Source organism: Chiroxiphia lanceolata, chromosome 21 (assembly GCF_009829145.1).
Source record: "Chiroxiphia lanceolata isolate bChiLan1 chromosome 21, bChiLan1.pri, whole genome shotgun sequence".
In the NCBI taxonomy this organism is placed as follows: Eukaryota; Metazoa; Chordata; class Aves; order Passeriformes; family Pipridae; genus Chiroxiphia; species Chiroxiphia lanceolata.
The window spans coordinates 9,966,337-9,986,122 of NC_045657.1; the positions used below are offsets into that span (position 1 = coordinate 9,966,337).

Here is a 19,786-nt window from a genome sequence, read left to right on the forward strand (position 1 = left end):
CATTTTGAATCTGAAATCCATCCTGGATCGGGCTCACATTGCCCAGGGCCTCTCCCCCTGCTGTGTTTGCAACCAAGACTGACCAGAACTGAGCTGGTCCAGATGTCACCCTCATCTCATTTTTCTGCTTGAGACACAACTTCCTCCAGCACCACCAGGAGATAAATATGTCTCTGGCCACTCTGCTCAAGGAGTGACTGTCAGGACTGCTCAAGCTGACACAACTCAGGTTTCATTTCATTTGTCTCCTAGTGACACCTCACAGTTTCTAGATACTGGAGCTGACCAGGAGGAGACACTGTAGGAGTCCTAAAGAAAGAGCTGTGCCTGTTGAACTTATGGCCGATGCAGTCTTCCCAGGCTTCACATGAAGTCAAAAATGCATGTCTAGATGTAGTGAGGAGTCATGCACCTCACTGATACTGTCCAGGTAAAACAGGACAGGCAGGCAGTGGTCTCCTGCACAGAGATGGAGAGCACCTGCTCTCCAACACCTGCTCCAGGAGGAAAGCCTGATGGACAACAAGGGCCATTCCAGCGGAAAAACCAGCAGCTTGTCCACCCAGTCCTACCAGCTGCAGGATACAGTGTCACAGACCAACCAGTGCAGAAGGTGTCCACAGGCTCCAAAGCCTCTCTAACCACGTTTCACCCCTCAAAGGGCAGCAGGTGTGGGGATCTGCTCTCCAGCACCTCAGATCCTTTCCAGTTCCAAGACTAACTGTGCTCTAGAGTGGGCGTGTCTTGGGAAAACACCACCAAAGGACTCTCCAGAGATCTGCCAAGATCTGTGCTGGCTAATAGTGCCAAGCACACCATTTTTAAAATTAAAAACAAAGGCCAGTTCTCAGTACTCATCTCAACTTGTCAAACTTACTAATCTGTGTGGGCACAGTGACGCTACAGATTTCTCAACCACCACAGAATCGTGGCTGACAGCTGCCCCTGCTCCTCCTGAAATTAATACTAGGATGGAAGATGTACAGCCTCCTCAGAGCAAACACACGGGAGTGTCACCTTCCCTCACACACTGACAGCAGCACAATTCAGAGATCCAAGAACTCCTGAGCTCTGGGATCTGTGGCTAAATGGAAAAATGAAGCCCCCAAAGCACAGTATGTCTGGAAACAGTGATGATCACAAGTGCAAAGAGACCAATTCCAGTCTCTGTTTTATAACCACTGAGGTCTGTTCAGCCCCATAAAATTTACAGACACGCAAGTGGGACATGACTGGTTTCATGTAAAAGTCAGATTTTTTACTGAAATCCTGGTAGCATTACAATTCTTGACCAGATATATTTGACATCAACTACCTGTCTGATCCAGCATGCAAAATGCGAGGACAATTCTTTCTTCCTACCTTACTTGTCCCTTCCTCAAGGTGTTTTCGCTTGTACTTATGTAGGAGTTTTCATGATTTACACTACAAAAGGCTGCCAGCACACCAATGTGTTTTCTTTTTGTGAAACAATTGAATAATTCTTCATTTTCATTCAATTTAACACCTTCAGTAACTACACACTGAAGAAACAACTTCATATGCAAAGGGAATGTGAAGCTTTGTTCCAGACGTGTCGTTAATAAGGAATTTATCTACAGAAAAAAGCCAGTATGGAGGGAAAAGAGATTCAAATATCCATCATAATGAATTATTGGCTGCTAAAACTGAACCTGCACCATTTCAGGAGCAAGTCTGTGTACTCATACACATGAAATCACACAAACAGGCAGCTCCAAGACGTGATCAGTGACCCCTTCTGTGCTTGCAGTGAACTGGATGCAGGTGCCACCTGCCTCCACTGTGGCATTTTAGGTTAATAGTTTGCTTCTGATAAGAAAGAAGTCAGGCTGGTCCAGGAATCAATGCTGAATTAGATCTGAGCCACAGGGATGTTGAGTGGTGAGACAGAGGGACACCAAGGGGAGTTCAGCAGTGACTGGGAGTCAGCTGCAGCAGGCTGCTGTTAACACCCTGTGCCTGGTGACTGCTGCTCCCCTCATCTCATTGTCACATTGCTCTTGTCACTTCTCCCACTCCCAGCTGCTCCATCCAACTGCCACAGCAGCCCAGGCCAGCGTGACTTGGGACTCCTGGCACAGTTCCCTCCTCTCCAGGCACTCCAGTGAACCTGACCTGGGAATGCCCCTGCTCTCCCACCTGCCTTCAGCAGCAACACCTTTGTCTCACACAGCTGCAAAGCTACTTGGGAGCAGACAAATCAGGTTCCTTTTCATCTAGATTTCTGCTCTACATGGATTTGTTGTGCCCGAGATACTTAACAGCAACATGAAGGGAAGGAGACCAACGTGCTTGATCTGTAGATCATGAGCCCAAACATCCAAATGGGATTTTCATCACTTCCCTGCCACCTGGGCTGAGTCCAACAGCCTGTCCAGAGCCCAGGGGTTTGACAGTCCAGTCCTGAGGGCCAACCCACTTCTCACCCCCCTTGTCATTTACTTGAACACACATCTTTTTGGCCTCGCTTGCTCCTGTCTGACATTTCTTTCTTCACCTTCCACACAGCACTGCCCACCACACTCCACAGGGCACGTGTCTCACCAAAGACACTGACAGCAGTGATAACCTGTCCTGGGTAACTGGCAGTGTCTTGGAAAAGAGAGAATCCATATTTTCAGTACATGTAGTTCCTGATAATTAGACCCTTATTAGATACTTACAATACATCCTTTCTCAGTCAGTAACTCTAACTGAGCACTTGCTCAGTTAGGAACTGTGAAAGGACTTGGGCTGTTTTTCTTTCACTGTCACCACGTTTCTGCAGAGCAGGGAACAGGCTGGGATCAGCCCCAGCTGACTGATGCCCATCCACAACTCACAGAGCCAAACTCGCCTCTGCTGAGACTGCCTTGTAACCCCGTATGATGAGAAGTTTATAAATCAAGGCAGAACATAGCCAAAAGGCACAGACAGAAGCACCAAATTTATTCCTGCATTTAGCAGCTAAACTGATGATTAAAGCACCTTAGATTTAAAGCTTCCGTTCCAGCATCAGAAGCAAAGTGGCAAAGGGGAATCCAGATAAACCCTATTAAAAGAACATCTGTCATCTTAGCAAAATAAATTTCAGAGAGAGAGTTCTCTCTTCCCTGCTCCACCTCAGCTGGATCTCTCTGGACCTGATGTTTATGGTACCAATTTTAAAAGAAAGAACTGACTTGGCCACTGAAGATGAATGGAGAGATTTTGGGTGTGCAGTTTATGGCCTTGCAGTATTGCTCACAGGAGTAGGAATGAAGTTAATGCTGGTTTTATCTTATACCAGGAGGAGTCCAGGTGATCAGTGAGGAGAGCAGAGAGGTGCTCTGGCACTGCAAAACCATAAAAGCTATTCAAACTGCACAGCTGAGCAGTTTCTCCTGCAGCCTCAGTTCTGAGACCTCCCCCATGCCTGTCCCTGCCCCCCGCGTGTGCTCCTCCCCTCCCTCATCAGAGCCCTAATGCAGAGCTTCCTTCCCAAAGCTGCTGTACCCCAGCAGGACCCCCAGCAGCCCACCTCACTGGGCTCAGGACTGAGATGTAGCCAAGAAACAGGCATGGGAAAAAATGGGAAATTTGTTCAAAATATTGAAGCACGAGGCAGGGATCTAAAAATGGAGACACGACAATTATGAAAAAAAGGTCACGGTGGCATTTCAGCCGTGCAGGAGCTTCAGAGTCAAGTGAGGAAACAGAATCACAGAATCCCAGAATAGCTGGGGCTGGAAGGAACCTCTGGAGATCATCCAGTCCAACCCCCTGCCAAGGCAGAGTCACCTGGAGCAGGTGACACAGGAACACATCCAGGTGGGTTTGGGATGTCTCCAGAGAGGGAGACTCCACACCCTTCCTGGGCAGCTGTTCCAGTGCTCTGCCACCATCTGTGGTAAGAAGTTCTTCCTCATACTGAGGTGTTTTAGTTGTGTTTTAGTTTATGGCCATTGCTCTTGTCCTGTCGCTGGGCACCACTGAACAGAGTCTGGCACCATCCTCTTGGCACCTGCCTTAGAGATATTTGTATGGATTGATGAGATCCCATTTGAGTCTTCTCTTCTCTAGACTAGCCAGGCCCAGCTCCTGCGGTCTCTCCTCGTATGAGAGATGCTCCAAACCCCTCATATCTTTGTGGCCTCTGCTGGACCCTCTCCAGTAGCTCCTTGTCTTCCTCAAGCTGTACACAACAATGTGCACAATGTTCACTGTGGGTTACCCAAATCCTGACCACAGCCCTGCTGTGACTTTACTGGGCACCACAACCCCACTGCTCCCGAGGAAGGAATGTCACACACTTCCCTGTAAAGCCACAGGGAAGAGGCAAGGGCTGCTTCTGTAAGGGAGCTGCTCTGAGAAACCACAAGGTCACTTAGCTATGACAAAATGGTTCCAATTAGTCTTCTGTGCTCAAATGGGCCTAGAAAACAAACAAACTCCAGACAGTATTGACATAGTGTCTCATAGGTGAGTAACCTTTTAGTCTGGCCTCTAACATTAATGTGAACAGATGAAATTGTTCCTGTGAGACACGACCCAAAGGAGCAAGTGGCAGCTCCATCACTGGCCTCAGCATCTCCATGGCAACACTGTGACCTATGCTTTCACTCCCTTTATAAGCCAACAACATATTCCATGGCAAATTTCAGGATACACCCATACCATAATTGCTTTGGCTTACACTGGAAGCGGCCTGAAAGCCACAGAGATGAGATTTCACATCCCTGCTCTGTCCTGAGCTCAGGCTGCCTACAGCCCCCTCCAGAGCACAGGCTGTTTCTAGAAAGGCCACCTCCACTGCTCAAGGCCACCTCCACCTCATCAGCCCAGGGACACACTGGGAGCAGGGCCAGGTGCATTGCTGGTCCACCCTGGGGACAGGGCAAACACTCTCTAGAGAAAAAGGCCTCCTTGGTGCTCACCCTGCACCAGGCTCCACTGGCAGCTCCACAGTCTGAACACTGCCAAACTGCAGGTCCCTCAGAGCACTGCACAGCTCCAGCTTGACTTCACTGAGGCACAAAAAGCGCAGCTTGCAGGTTGCTTTACCCTGAAGCACCTGCAAGGCCTCACACCAGGGTTTCTCCAGCCCCAGGCCAGTTCTGGCAGCATCAGGAAGCTCCTCTGTGTGTGTCTGCTCCTCCACACACACTCCCAGCCTCTGCAGAGGCAGCCAAAGCCCAGGCTGCAAACACAGTGGCTTGACCCAGTGCAGGTTCTGCACCTGGGACAGGAGTAAACATGTTTTGCTCCTGCCACCCCTCCCCTCTGCCACTTGGCTCAAGTGCCCTCTTCTCCTTACATATTGCACTGGTGACTGAAACACGATGCAAAAACAAAGGAAAGACATGAAGATGATCTTTTCTGAGCTTAAAAGGAAGTGTTTTCCAGTTTCAGGTAAACATCCCTTTGGTTTGCACTGATGCAAACCAGTGGCCAAGCTGTTGTTGCAAGAATCACATCAAATTTGGGTCAAAACCTGCAAGGCAGCTCTGGCAGCACAAACCACACCTTTTCTGGGGTCTCTCCCTTTCTCTTGCTTCCAGAACCTTTCCCACTCATCCTGCCCAGAGCAGTCAATCCCACTGCAGCCCAGAGCTGCATCCCACAGCCCTGCACTCCAGCAGCAGCAGCTCCCTCCCAGCAACCCCACTGAGCAAAACAGAAACTGCCTGATAAAAAAGTAACAGGAAAAGAACCCACACAGCTCCCTCTCTTTCCTCAAAGGATCACTGTGTCTGACTCCCAGCTCACTGGCATGCATCACTGCTTCCCCAGGCAGGAGGCAGCTTCTCAAAGGCTCTGCTTGCTGTCCTTTTTAATGTCACTGCTCTGGGTACCTTCTCCTCTCACAGTGTCAGTACATGGAGATAACAAAATCTAAAACATTATCTCAGCGTGGGGCCTCTGACATCTAAGCTGGGAGAAAGGAACTGTCCAAAATTCCATGAGCTCTGGTGACACTTTGAGAGGTTATTTCTTCTGTGCTTTGTTCTCTGCAGCCTTTTTACACTTCCACAATATTTCAGTCCTTTTCTCCCACACTAAAACCATGCCCCAGACAATATGGAAAGTCTTTGGAAGGTACCAGAAAGACACAGAAGTCAGCAAGGACTCTGGCAACAGCCCTGCAGTCAGAGTGAACACTGAACACGGGAGAGTGCTCCTCGTGGGAACCCTCCCAGACCTCCAGCCTGCATGAATAAGCCAGCAATGAATAGAGGCAGGAGGAGAGAAGGAGATCCATCACCTCCTCAGCACCAGCTCCCTCAACAGATCCATGTCCTGTCACCTGCAGCAGAGTCCAACACTCCCTTTTTTTCTAATTCCTCAAAATAGCTTAAGGATCAGGGGAAAAAGTCTCAGTGAGCCCAAAGGGACAATTTTTCCATCCTGTGTCAGTACTCGTATCCTATCACCAGGCAACTGCCCTGTTCCAAAAGGGAAATAAAGGAAAGAAAACTCTGTGTTGCCATCATCCCTTTTGTAACCTCCGAGCAAGAGGAGAGGTGAATGTACCTCCCCAGTCACCTGGAAAAACCTCCTCCAGAGTGAAACACTGAAGAGTTGCACAGGGATAGTCACACAACATTTGTGAGCCATGAAGTTCCCAGGCCTCACATCAGGAAGAATCAGAAGTTACAACCAACAACAAATGTTCTCCCTCACCTTTTCCCCCCCCATGTCACCCCACAGTACCTGCAACCCTCTCTACCTCCTGCTGCTGTTCAATCCCACTGCCCCAGCAAGCACAGAGAGCACACACTGACTGCAACTGTATTGAAAAGAGAAGGTACAAAAGCCTTGCACATAACTCAGCCCTGGTTAAAATGCCTGGCTGTGGCAGCTGGCCTGTCCTGTTGACACACAATCCCTCTGCAGTTCTTCATTAGCACTACCCAGTTTCCCAGAGACATTCTGCCACACAAGCTCTCCAGAGGAGCCACCACAAACAGACTCTGGGGTGTAGAAGTTACCTCCGAAGAACAAGCTCCTTGATCAGTTGTAGAACATGATCTTATGAGGGATACAAAAGCCATTAGACCATTTCCTTTCCTTGGAGTCAAGGGACTCTGAAGATAAAAAAAGTCAGACTAAAATGGACAATCCTCAGAGAACAAAATGTAGCAGAACTGGAGCAAGTTGGGACAGTATCTGCACACTTGGCATCTTCCCCCAGGTGGGTCTCCTGGGGCTGAATTAACAGGTAAAGTGGCAAAAGAACTGACAGCCCAAAGAGACACATACACCTCATTTTCTGCATGAGGATGGTCCTCTGCAGGGAGAGGAGGGTTCAAGCTCCCAGATGCACAGAAGAGGAGGATCCCTTCCCTTCTCCATTTAAGCCTTCACTGTCCCACTGATGGCTCTGCCACCTTCCTGCTCCTCAAAAAGCCCAATAGACAGCTGATCCTACAGCTCCACCACTCTGCCCAGCCAAAGGTGAAGCCTTCATTAACTTGGGCTGTGATCCTGTGACAGAATTTCTGCAGGAAGCAAAGACATGACTTCCCTGGGATTGGACTAGTGGGATGAATAAAACGGAGCCAAATTTCCTACTCTCAACATATTTTATAGGACAGTAACCTTCCTACCATGGTTATTTATACAGAAGTGTTACAGACTGTGTTAAATTATACACTGCAGAATTTCAGAAGATGACTTAAAAATGACGATTCTCCCTCCTCCCCTTCTTTAGAATTTAGAGTAATTTCTAGGGAATTTTTTTATTTCCAAGTGAGTACTTGAGGATCCCATAAGTATTGCGGTATTTCCATGTGTACCTCTCACATCTTGATTCTTGCCTGTGGCAACTAAATTCACTTGGATTCAAGACGATTTCAAGCTTGACACACCAAGGGGCAGTGGGTGAAAAGGCTTCCCTGGAGAGCTTAGGGATGTGTAACAAGCACAGAGGGCTGAAGTGCTGCTCTGGGGAGCCCAACACATTATCCAGGAGTCACATCAGCTCCATTTCCATGTTCTCCTTACCCACAGTCCATGAGGAACAAGCAACCAGGAGCACCCCTAAGGCTGAGTAAACAACAGCTTTGTAAGTGCAGAGAGGCTCCTGCTCCTTGGACCTGAGCAGAGCTCCCCAGCCCTCAGGCACCTGAACAGATCTGCAATTCCCCCTTGTCTCCATCAGATTCCCTGCCTGGCCTGAACGTGACCCCACAGGTGCTGTGAGGGCATTACAGAGGGAGCAGGGGCCAACACTTCTCCCTGTTGGAAACTGGGCTGGGGGGCTGCAAAAAAGGACCAGCAAAGACTCCAGCTGACAGGAACAGCTGCAAAAATGGCCACGATGGAAGGATGGTTTTGCCACCCTGGGAAGCTTCTGCCAGCCTGTCTCTGCACAGTCTGCCCAACCCTCCCTTCCTCCTCTGCCTCACAGACACTTCATCTCAGCTGCACCAAACCCCAGCCTTTCCCCATCCTTCCCCTCCTACCACCACGGGCTGTTCTCAGACCAAATATTGTAAGTAAAGTGTCACTGGAGCTCCTCATGCCTGAAAAACATCCAAGAAAATTGCAGTATGTTGTTTTAGAGCCCTTCCATTCACAGTGTTAGCACAACTCAGCCAAGGACAACTTGAAGGTCATTAGAAGAGATCCAAGAAAAAAGGCAGGGACTCATTCAGCTGGCTGCCAAAGACTAGTGTGACTGGGCTTGCTCTTTTAGCAAGAGGTTTAAACACACACAGAAATTACCTAAAATGATAACACCACGTTCTATTTAATAACTTTATCCCCTGCAAAACAGTTCAACAGTACAGAACAATCTGCTACCTATTCACATAGGATTTTCTGTGGATTCCACAAGATTTTCTATAGATTTTTTAGTGAATGTATTGTCTGCAAAATATTTTCTTTCCTCCCAGAGAAGACAGAGCCCTGCTAGAAGTGGAGTGAGTTTCTCTTGTGCTCTCTTGCCCATCAAGCAGAACTCATCATAAGCTGTCGGGGACAATACCTTGCATCTAAAATACTGACACATTAACTGGCACATGCTGATGCCCTCAACCAGGCAAATCTCAGTTTAACCCCTTCTGGAAGTAAACCCTGGGAATAAATCCAGCTGTTACCTTTGCCATCAAGGACAGATTGCTGCACATACACTAAGCACACCAGTGAACACACTAAAACTCATCTTATTTTAGTCCCCAGTGAAAGCGAGACCCAGGAGTGACAAAGCAGTGCAGAAGCCTCGTGCAGTGCTGCCACTTCCCTGCTGAAACTTCTCCCAGGGACATCAGCTCCAGGGGTGCATTTACCACACTGAAAGTGAACTTGTCCCCACAGCCCACCCAGCACTGAGTCACCCAACTGCCTTTTCTCCTGCCGAGATCTCCCACCAACCCTTTATGACAAATAAATGCACTTTTATTTTAGGGCTATCAAGCAATAGGTGCATGCACACGTGGACACAAACAAGGCACATCAGTTCTCTTACCTGAGCCATTTCTGCCTTCAGGATGGTTTTGTGAAAGATATTCTCCGAAAGCCCTCGCCGCTCTGTGTGTCACAGCAAAGGAGAGAAACAGAGATGGGGAGTGGTTAAAGGCCAAGGAAAGAAGGCACAGTTCAATAGCAATAGACTGCTGTGTTCCTGCAGCTGTCACCCCTCAGCCCCAGGTGACACCAGTGCAAACATGCTGCCATAGCAGTGAGGGCTTCCTGGTTACACAGTGTTCCCCTGGCCAAAGAGGAAAAACAGAGCTGGACTGGAAGTCCAGGACTACATTAGTCTTTACCTTCTCTGTTAAAACCGAAAACTAAAATTGAAATGCACCTGCATTAAATTTGGCCTCGTTTCTCTGATGCACACAGGAGCCGGTTCACTGTCTTCAACCCCCTCCTGGCAGCTCAGAGGAGGAGGTATCTCCACCCCAGTGCCAACTACCTCTCCAACCTCCTACTCAGGTCCTGAGTGCTCCCACCCGTGAGCTGTAACAGCTTAGACATGAATGCTAATGCTCGTTTTAACCACCTTCGCCCCAAGTTCTCAAGCACCAACTATGTCAGTGATTGGATTACTGGAGAAGCTTATTTGAGAGACACCCACAACTACCCCAAAAAGCAGTTCCTGGTTCTCTGATGGATTGAGGTCCCGTGGATGACCGAGATTTTACTGGAATATATTAAGAACCAATGAAGCAGGGGGAGCTCAACCCTTATCACACATCAAGAGAGCAAACCTATGAATATTCCAACCAGGGAAAAGCTCTCTGCTTGCAACCTACACAGGAAAGGAATCCTTGGTCAAGGCATGCATTCCCTGGAATACAGTAATCTCCAAACTCCAACTGCCAGGGCTTTTGTACGGTCCTGCTGCAAGTGCTTGTTCTCCTGCACCCAACAGACCTGTGACTCAAGAGAGCCAATACTAATGCCAGCTTTTCCTCAGCCATCCATTTTCCCTAGGTTTGTAGAACAATCTCTCCAAGGTCTGCAGCCTCACAATCAGGCTGAGTTGCCCATGGGCCTGACAAAGAGGGAGGTGAAACAGCCACCCACCTCCTGGGCCAGCCAAGCCAAGCCAAGCCAACAGACCCACAGCCCACCAGCATCTCTTGGGAAGGAGACAAGACTTGCTGCAACAGGGAAGATTGTCCGTATTAAGGTATCACATCCACCGTCCTCCTTCAGACGTGCTCAACCTCAACATCCCTCTCCAGTTCAAGCTGCTGCAAAAATCTCCTAAGGGACACTAAATATCTAAGTGGAAAATGGCCTTGACCTCCAAAACAACCTTCTGCTTTGCTACCTGATGCAGCAGCAAACCCCAACTTGTGTAGCCACTGCTTTTATGCACCTCCTCCCAAAGGGGAAAAATTAACAAAGCTACAACGCACCTCCCGGCCCGACTCGGGCTGGAAGGATGGGAAGTCCATTTGTCATCCTCAGCCGGCAACACGGGATCGATACGAACGATGAAGAAAGAGTAATTTAGTCTCCCTGGGACTAAATTTCAGCACAGTCAAATGCAAAATGCTTTGGAGCAGCACAGCTGGAGCTGTGCAAGAAGCAAGGTTTAAGCTTCTGCATCTTTACAGACTAACATCCAGTGCTGAGCTTTTCCCCGTTTCCGGATCCTCACCTGTCTAGTCCCAGGCTGTACCTTTAGACACTCACTTGGGGTGGCAGTTGCCCAAACTGTCTTCATCAGTGCCTAAGCACACCTAGAGATGGTCACACAGAGGCTCTTTCACATGGAGAGCTGTACAATCAGCCCACAACCCCCACTACAAACAACAAAGGAACGACCATCATGGTTCACCCATCCAGGAGGAAAAGCACCTCATGGATGTTCCCTACACCAACCTTTCTGTCTGGGCAAAAAGCAGGACTTGGGCCTAGGACAACACAGAAATGCAGAGCTGGGAGCTGGAATGTGGCTACTTTGGGGCAGTGGTTGAGCCACCATCCCTGGAGGGATTTAAAAGACATATTGATGGGGGCACTTGGGGACATGGTTTAGTGGTGGACGTGGCAGTGTTTGGTTTGCGGTTGGACTCGTTGATCTTAGAGGTCGTTTCCAACCTAAGTGATTCTGTGATTCTAACATCAGGATATGCAGCTGCAGGAGCATTCCTGAGCTACTCCTGCACTCCATGTCAGAGGTGGTTAAAGCTCAGTCAAAGCCCTGGCTGATCTTGCACAGCATCGCCAACAGCCCAGCTTTGAGCAGGTGCCTGGGCTCGAGACTCCCAAGATCCCTTCCACCAAGACTTCTGGGACTCCAAGGCTTCCCAAGGAAATGTCTGTCCTTGCGAGGCATCACCAACACCATTCAAAAATGGAGCACTTACACCCTGGGGAAAGACTCTGAAGCTTCTCTTTTGCATCAGCAGTTCTTCCGTGTAGAGGAAACAACAACAAGCAAGTTCTCAGGTAATAATTTATCAGTGAGAGAACACAGTGATTCACACAAAAAATGGTGAAATATGATGATAAAATGTAGTCTGTAACTAGTTCAAAAGCTCCAAGAGCTCCAGGATCATCTATCATTCTCTCCATTCATCTCTCTGACAATGCCTGAAGCTGATTTGTCGCTCTGAAAACCTGAACCAACGCAGGCTCAAAAAACTAGTACCAAACACTTCCTAAGACCCAGACTGAAAACTGGCTAACACAGAGCCAGAGAGAAGTAATGCCATCCTCCATGGTGAAATGCTTTCTGTGCTTTCCATGGTGAAAATAACGTCACTCAGAGCAGGAGCCCAAGCAGAGCGGTGCTGCAGTGTCTCTAACCTCACTGTCCTGTTTCCCCAAGCACACGAGGTAGGAGGGTGCAATCCCAACTGCCAGAGCTCCCAGGGGACAGGCAATACCCAGACCTCTCCTGCAGGACAGAAGCACAGTGGAGGAGCACGGGGCTGCTCCAAAACCCTGCTGTCCTGCCCAGGCTGAACCTGCAGTTCTGTCCCTGCCTTTCCACCCCCACAGCTCTCAGACCCCACAGGCCAAGCCAAGAGCAAACAAACTTGGTGACACGGTCACAGCTCTCCCACGACAGCAAACACAGCAGTGACACCTGCACAGCACAATGTGCAATGGGGGGTTTCCAGCCAATTACACTGCAAACTTCAGGCTAATTATTTTGCCTGTTATCTCAGTGGTTCTCTTCTGCATCCCTGCTTTCCAAGTGCCATCGGCTCCTCCTTGGCTGTGCCTCAGCTGATCTCCCACTGATGTCTGCAGGTGCCCTTTGCCAAGGGGACTCTGATGGCCATGCTGATGGCTCCTTATGCCTGTTTTCCCCTTGCCAAGCCTTTTGTGTTCCTTCTCTGCCCTCCCTATGCTCACAGCCACCCCAGTTTACCAGCACCTGCCCATATTGTTACCATGCCGTTTCTCCCTCTCCTTGGCTACCCACTGGCTTCATCAAAATAAAGCCAGAGCAAAATTCAAACAGATGGTAGCTGCTCTAGTCATCCCATTCTTTTCTATCCCTTTACACTCTCTATTGCCACAAGTCACACAATCGGAGTTTTCTCTCAGCTCAGCTTTGCCTCCACTATCACCAGCCATGGAGTTCAAGCCTCATCACACCATCACACAAAACTCTTCAACTGGACTCTGAGCAGAGACACTTTGGGATAATTTAACCGGCAAGAGATGAAAAAGAAAACTTGTTTCACATAAATGAGATGAGATACAAGGTGCCTTAGAGCTGCACGGGCTGGTGAGCTATAACCCTGAGTGTGTGACACTGCCAAAGCTGCATACAAATGAGCAGGTAGTACTGAGAGGTGATCAGCTGATGACATGACAAGTTTAGCCCTGACTCATCTGGAGAGAGGTTCTCATTTTAGTGGCAGATCAGCCCTGCATGTTACACAGTCAGCACAGCTTGATTTAACAGAAGGACATCGACCAGGGACCTCAGCTTTAGCATGCTGTGCTGCCCAGTCTAAGCAGCACAGACCAGCCTGCCACGGCTCCAGAAACCACCAGCCTCTCCTCCAGCATTCCAGCAGAACGGCTTCAGGAGTGAGGAGGGCAGGATGGGGCAGCACAACACAGGCAGCAAAGGCAGCTGCCCTCTGGGGGGCATTTTTCAGTACTCACTGATGTGATCAGAGCTGGACTCAGGTCTGGACCAGAACTGCGGAGAAGCGTAGACAGTCTAGACAGAGATTTGCTAGAAGGAGCGAAGCCACCAAATAACAAAGATCTCAATTACAATGTGATAAGCATGGAATAGCCTTCATGTCTCTGAAATAATCACATCAGCAGGATAAAAGGGGCCTTGATGCACACTAGCAGCTATGAGAAACTGGTGCACGTAAATTTATGCAATCCACCAAACTGACACTGAACTGAGCGAAGAAATGTGGATTGAAACACTCAGAGAGACAGGAAAGACCTCAGATAACTCCACTGAGAGCACAGCAGCAAGCTAAGCAAAACCTGGACTGTTCAGAAGCATTACATGGAAAAAATGAAGAACACCCACCACCTTTTTGTGCTCCTTCAGAAGTAATGCCCAGAGCAGTTGCAGCAGGAATCTGTTGTGACAGCACCTGACAGTGCTGCATCTCAGGCAAACAGGAGACAAGAGACCTCCTGCATCATCAGGACCTACGTCCTCCTACAGCAGCAATCCTGCTCTTGTCACCAGGCAGAGAAGGGAACACCTCCAGCATACCCACAGTTAACAGCTCAGTCATTAAAGACTGTTGACACCTACGTTATTTAAGCCTAATAGTAACAATACCCTGACAAAAATTAGTTTTCTGAAATATCTTTGTAGAGAGATGGGAGCTGGAAAAATTTAATTTTAAAATTCTCACTCTCAAGAAAGGGAAATCAGACGTCAGCAACGGATCGAAAAGTCAAAGACCCCACAGTCTTGGAGTAATTTAGTCATGGTTTGGACAGGAGAAGAGAGGAAAAGGAGGAAGAAGTTGAAAGAAAAAGGCAATCAAATCATGAGAGAGTTCATACCACTCACCAGAACATTCACAGGCAGAAAAAAGAATCTAGACTCCAAGAAGAACCCCCCAATCTAAGCCAGAAATCTCTCACACAGCAAGAAACCTGGGATAAGGAACATGTTCCAGTACCTCTGCATTTTGTCAGTGCAAAACTTACCCTTTTACAGCAACGAATGCCGTGTTCAAAGCCATTCTCCAGCTCTCTCTAATCGGTAGAGAGGGAGACCAAATCCTTATCTCTTTTTGGGGTATCTTGGACTAGATGGAAAAGTCCTGAATTTGGGCAAAGATGAACAACACTCTCAACTCAAATATTTCCTGTGCTAACTACAGCAAGGAGAGATGGTTCTGGAACACCCAGCAAGAGCCTCATGTCTGTTTGCTCGCGCTGTCACGCTCTCCCAAAGAACAGCACAACACAAAGCAGAGCTGTAGGGAAAGACTTCCTTTACTGCCCCATTTGGGGTGCCAGTGTTTTTCTCTAGGTGCCAAGGCAGCAAGGGCAAAGAGAGCCCAATTCTAAGGGTTCATGTGCACCCTTGGAAGCGTGCTGGGGAAGCCAAGGAGCATGGGTCAGACACCCCCTGGCCCTGAGGGGAACGTGCAGGAGCCCAAGGCGCAGCAGCCCCGGCGCGTCAGCGGAGGGGCAGCACCAAGGTCACGGCTCAAGGACAACTGCGTCATCCCTGCCTTCAGCACTCGGGCCCCAGGAGCTGCACACAGGGCAATAAATGCACTCACAGGGAGGAAACAGCCTGACAGGGAGATCTCACAGCCCAGCACTTCGGATGAGATCAGAGCAGCAGCTCCAAGCACAGCCACTGCCCGGGTGTGTGCTCGGAATCGGCGCAGGTCACTGCAACTCCCTCGGGAGAGCATGACTACAGAGAGCCAGGCCAGCAGCACTGGGGATGTTCCCCACAACGCTGGCACAGAGCAACCCTGTCGTTAGTTTGTAAGAAGCTGTTTAAAAGACCTAGCACACAACAAGCTGTGTGGAGCTTAATTAATTCTCCTGGGACAGGAGACTCCCCTGAGTTGCTCTGCAGAGGTTTTAATTTAAGAATCTAGGGAGCCTGCACCTTCTGCTCAGATCCCATTATTCATGCCAGCAAACAACCCATGCCCCTTGCTCAGTGAGAGTCAAGTGTGCACACAGACTCCATCCATTCATAGTAAATATACATCAGTGGCCCTTGGACTTGCAGCGAAATTCAGGAGATGATTTTTCTCTCCAAAGAAAAAGTTGTGAGAAATATGAACAGGGCAGAGCTCAGGAGATACTGAGAAACAATCCCAGGGCATCTCTTTCTGCAGCACAGGAGCAGGATTCTACAGCTGCCTATACCCACAGGGCACCTAATCATTGCAGCAGTGCTACCATACAGGTGACCCAAGTCCCCAGCCCTCGTGGGATGGACAGAACAGTCTCTGTAGCCTTATCCAGTGACCTGCAGAGTCCCTGCTGTAGATAAGGACACATGGAATACATGGAGGAGGATCCAGGGCAGAGCAGAGGGGCTGTGTGTGATGTGCTCTGGGAAGCCTGGAGGAAACCTTTCAGCAGGTGGGTCATCACCACGGTGCACATTCTAAGGGTGGCAGAGCCCACAGGAGTCAGGGGCTGAGCTGTGCATGGAGGGGCAGGATGGAGGCACATGGACAGCACCTTCTCCATGCAAAGAGGCACTGCAGGGAGCCCCTCAGCAAGTTCCCTGTCCTCCTCTAAGGCTTTTTGGATTAGGCATTTCTAGCACAGGGCACCAACAGGGAGACACATAAAAACATCTGTCCTGTGCCATGGTCTACGTGACCAGACACTCCTCAAGGACTTTATGTTCCCCAGCCCAAGTCCAGCCAACTTTTTTAGTCAAGCCACCTCAATTCACACCAGCAAGAGACTCCTTAGAACTCCCACATAACTGTACCTGCAGCTTGTCAGTAGTTATAGCAGGTATGTAGCAAACCAGAACCCCAGAGGCACCTCCCAGTCTCCACACAATTGATACTACCCGAGTAGCATCTGCCCACCTTGGTGTAGGCTAACAAGTCATTATGTTCAAAACACATTAGTCGCTCCCAAACACCCACACAACCATTTGAAATCTTACCAATTACCGAATATGTTGTTTGTGTGACTGTCTAAATCCCAATCCCAGAACCCCATCACAGCAGTTATGGTGCTTCACATGTCATTTCTGTACATCCACCTGGCTGACATCACCAAAAAGAATCCCACTTCCAAATCTCTGGATGCCACTGAAAGCACCCACATTTTCTTTGCTGGTTTATGGGCAGAGTGCACCAAAACATGGGGAAAAGTTGCAGGCTCTGCCCGGGGAGCTTTCTCTAGAGACACTCCAGACTTTGAAGGATGGATTTCTTTACAACTCAAACAGATGGCAATATACAGACAGCTCTGAATCTCTTCCCTTCAAGCCATAAGACTTCTCTTTCCTCCCGGCACAGCAGAGATGCCATAATGCTGAGTTACACGGAGAGGTGACTGAGATCTCTCAGCAACACGGATCGCGTCCTACACATGACTCCAGGTTATTCTAATGCAATTTCTGTCTGACACAAAGAAGGTGTTATATAATGCAGCCGAAAAGTTTATTTCTCCCCATTTTTTTCCCAGCAGCAAAGAGCTGGTCTAGATGTAGCAGCGACAGCGACAGACCTACCCCTTGGCACAGCTGTGCCGTAGGAGCAGCTAAAAAGCTGCGCCAATGCCCCCAAATAGTCGCCGGATGATTTCTGTGACACTCGCACTGCAGCGCGGGAGAAGGGTCCTCTCCACCTACCCGGGCAATGTAGCAAACCTCATCTCTGACAGCTTTTTAAACCCCAATAAATTCAAGCAGCAAATATATTTTCTAGGATGTTTGATACTGAAAAGCTGTGGGACTAGTCGCCGAGTGAAACGCTACACTGTAGCGTTGCCTGTAGGACAGGCAATATAAAAGCAGAAGAGGCACAATACAGAACCCAAATCCTTTAACTGGTCCATGCAGTGGCTCGGGACGCTGCCGGAGAGGGCAGACGAGGTGGGTGCAGATTTTCACACGACAGTTTTCCCATTCAAAGTGAAAAGGAAGGTGCTGACTTTGCCCTCGGACACGCAGACGGCATTTCAGCCGAGGAGAACCCACCGAGCGAAGTGACCACGCTCCCAATTCCCGGAGATCAGAAAGACACGTCCCTAACAAACCCACGCTCCTTGCCAACCCAGTAAATAAAACCTGCGGGCGCTGCCGCCGGGCCGGTGGCGGGGACACCTCCGAGAGAAGTCACCTCTCCCGAGGCTGAGGGAGCGCCGGGTGCAGCGGGAGCGGAGTCACCGCCGGAGCGCGGCCGGGGCTGGGGGGCTCGGGGCAGCCAGCGAGGGGGACCCACCGGCAGGGCTGCCATTCCCCAACCCCGCGATGGCCCTGGAGGACAAACCCCCGGTCGTGCCCGCAGCCGGTGCCTTGGCTCGTCCTGAGGCTCTCGGGTCCCCCCAGCCCCGCAGAGCCCCGGGGGCGGCCGGGGGCGCGCAGGGTCCCGGCACGGCGGGGACCCCCCCGAGGGCACCCACCTCACTTTGGCCGCCACGGACGACATGGCCTCGTTCCTCAGCGTCTTCCTTTTGGACACGGCTGTGCCCATATTCGCGCGGGGGGGAGCGGGAGCGGCCGGGGGAGCGCTCATCGCCGGGCCCCGCGGCTGCCCATGCCGGGGCGCGCCCCTCGCCGCCGCCGCGCCGCCTCAGCGCCCCGCCATGCCGCCCCCCGCCCCGCCGGCCCCGCCGGCCCTGCGCTCCGCCACGGCCGCTGCCGCCCCATTGACTGCGGCAGGAGGCAGGGGAGGAGGCAGGGAGGGAGGGAAGGAGGAGAGGAGGGACGAGCCCGCCCCACCGCCCAGGAAGCGCCGCTATATTTGGCCGGCGGCGCCTCCTCCGTGCCCTGACATCATGGGGAGGGGGCGCCGGCCCCGCCTGAGGGAGAGACCCCCGGCCCGGAGGCCCCCGCGGTGCGCGGCTGTGCCCCGCGCTCCTGGGTGCGAGCCCGCAGATGGGGGACGGACGCTGAGGGGGGACATCAGGGGGCTGCGCCTTCCTCATGAGGGGCAGCTCCGATCTCTGCGCCCTGTGAGCAGGGACAGCACCCAGGGAACGGCTGGAGCTGTGTCAGGGCAGGGTCAGGTTGGATCTCAGGGAAAGGTTCTTCCCCCAGAGGGTGGTTGGGCACTGACCAGGCTCCCCAGGGCAGTGGGCACAGCCCCAAGGCTGCCAGAGCTCCAGGAGGGTTTGGACAAGGCTCTGAGGGACAGGGTGGGATTGTTGGGGTGTCCTGTGAGTTGGACTGGATGATCCTGGTGGGTCCCTTCCAGCTCAGGATACTCTGTGATTCCACGATTCTACCTGAGGTGAACATCCAGCCATCAGCCGGCAGATGCGGCTGCGAGGGGAGGCCCGGGAGATGCTCCCTCCAAGCTCCTGTCAGGAAACAGATGTGCAACCTGCAAAAAAAATCAGTCGTTTTGACATAAAACTGCAGCCTGCCTTTGACAGATCGGGTGGAAGGTTTTACACACGGTTTACTTTCCACAGCTGGGCGCTGTGTTGGTGGCAGGGCAGGGGTGGGTGCAGGGGTGTCGCATTGCTCTTGAAGGTTGGGCCGTTGGGTTTTGGGCACAACAGCTCTGAAGGATTGACACAAACACCCATTCTCCACCACTGGCTTTGTCCTCTGAGCATGTCACCACTCACCACCACCATCCCAGAGCGGGCTCCCCGGCAGCACAGCAGTTCCCAGAGGTGACTGGGAACTGGACGCAGCAGAGCCGTGAGGCAGAGCTGGGCATCAAGATACCTCCTTGTCCCCAGTGTCACCTGACAGAACAAACACCTGCCTTGAGGTCACAGAATGTTTGAAAACAAACCCAACACAAGGAGCTGATCAACCACTCAGTCAGCCAAGCCTCAGAGGGTTTTCAATTCAGACCATCACAGAACTGCCTGGGTTGGAAGGGGCTTTCAAAGATCACTTAGTCCATGTTCCACCAGACCAGGTTCCTCCAAGCCCCATCCAACCTGGCCTTGAGCAATTCCAGGGATGGGGCAACCACAGCTTCTCTGGGCAATATGTGCCAGGGTCTCAGCACCTTCATCTTACAAAAAAAGTTCTTATTGCACAATCTAAATCTCTTTGTTTTCCCCTTGTCCTGTCACTACAGGCTCTGGTTAAAAGTCTCCCACCATCTTTCTTGTAAGCCTCTTCATATATTGAAAGGCTGCAAGAAGGTCTCCCCAGAGCCATCTCTTCTCTGCCTGAACAATTCCAACACCTTCAGCCTTTCTTTAC

The 19,786-nt window shown here is 50.6% G+C and overlaps 1 protein-coding gene across 6 annotated transcripts in view; it reads right to left on the minus strand.

Annotated features, from left to right (window-relative positions):
* The window catches only part of NSMF (NMDA receptor synaptonuclear signaling and neuronal migration factor), a 51,305-nt gene extending 33,035 nt beyond the window's left edge, over positions 1-18,270 (minus strand). For all 6 annotated transcript variants that reach the window (XM_032708394.1, XM_032708391.1, XM_032708393.1 and 3 more), the window contains exons 1-2: positions 18,019-18,270; positions 9,452-9,513 (exon numbers count right to left, since the gene is read on the minus strand). In XM_032708394.1, the coding sequence (XP_032564285.1) occupies positions 9,452-9,513; positions 18,019-18,131 (175 nt within the window). In that variant the 5' untranslated portion in view covers positions 18,132-18,270. The remainder of the gene's footprint in view (positions 1-9,451; positions 9,514-18,018) is intronic.
* Positions 18,271-19,786: the final 1,516 nt, after the last annotated feature.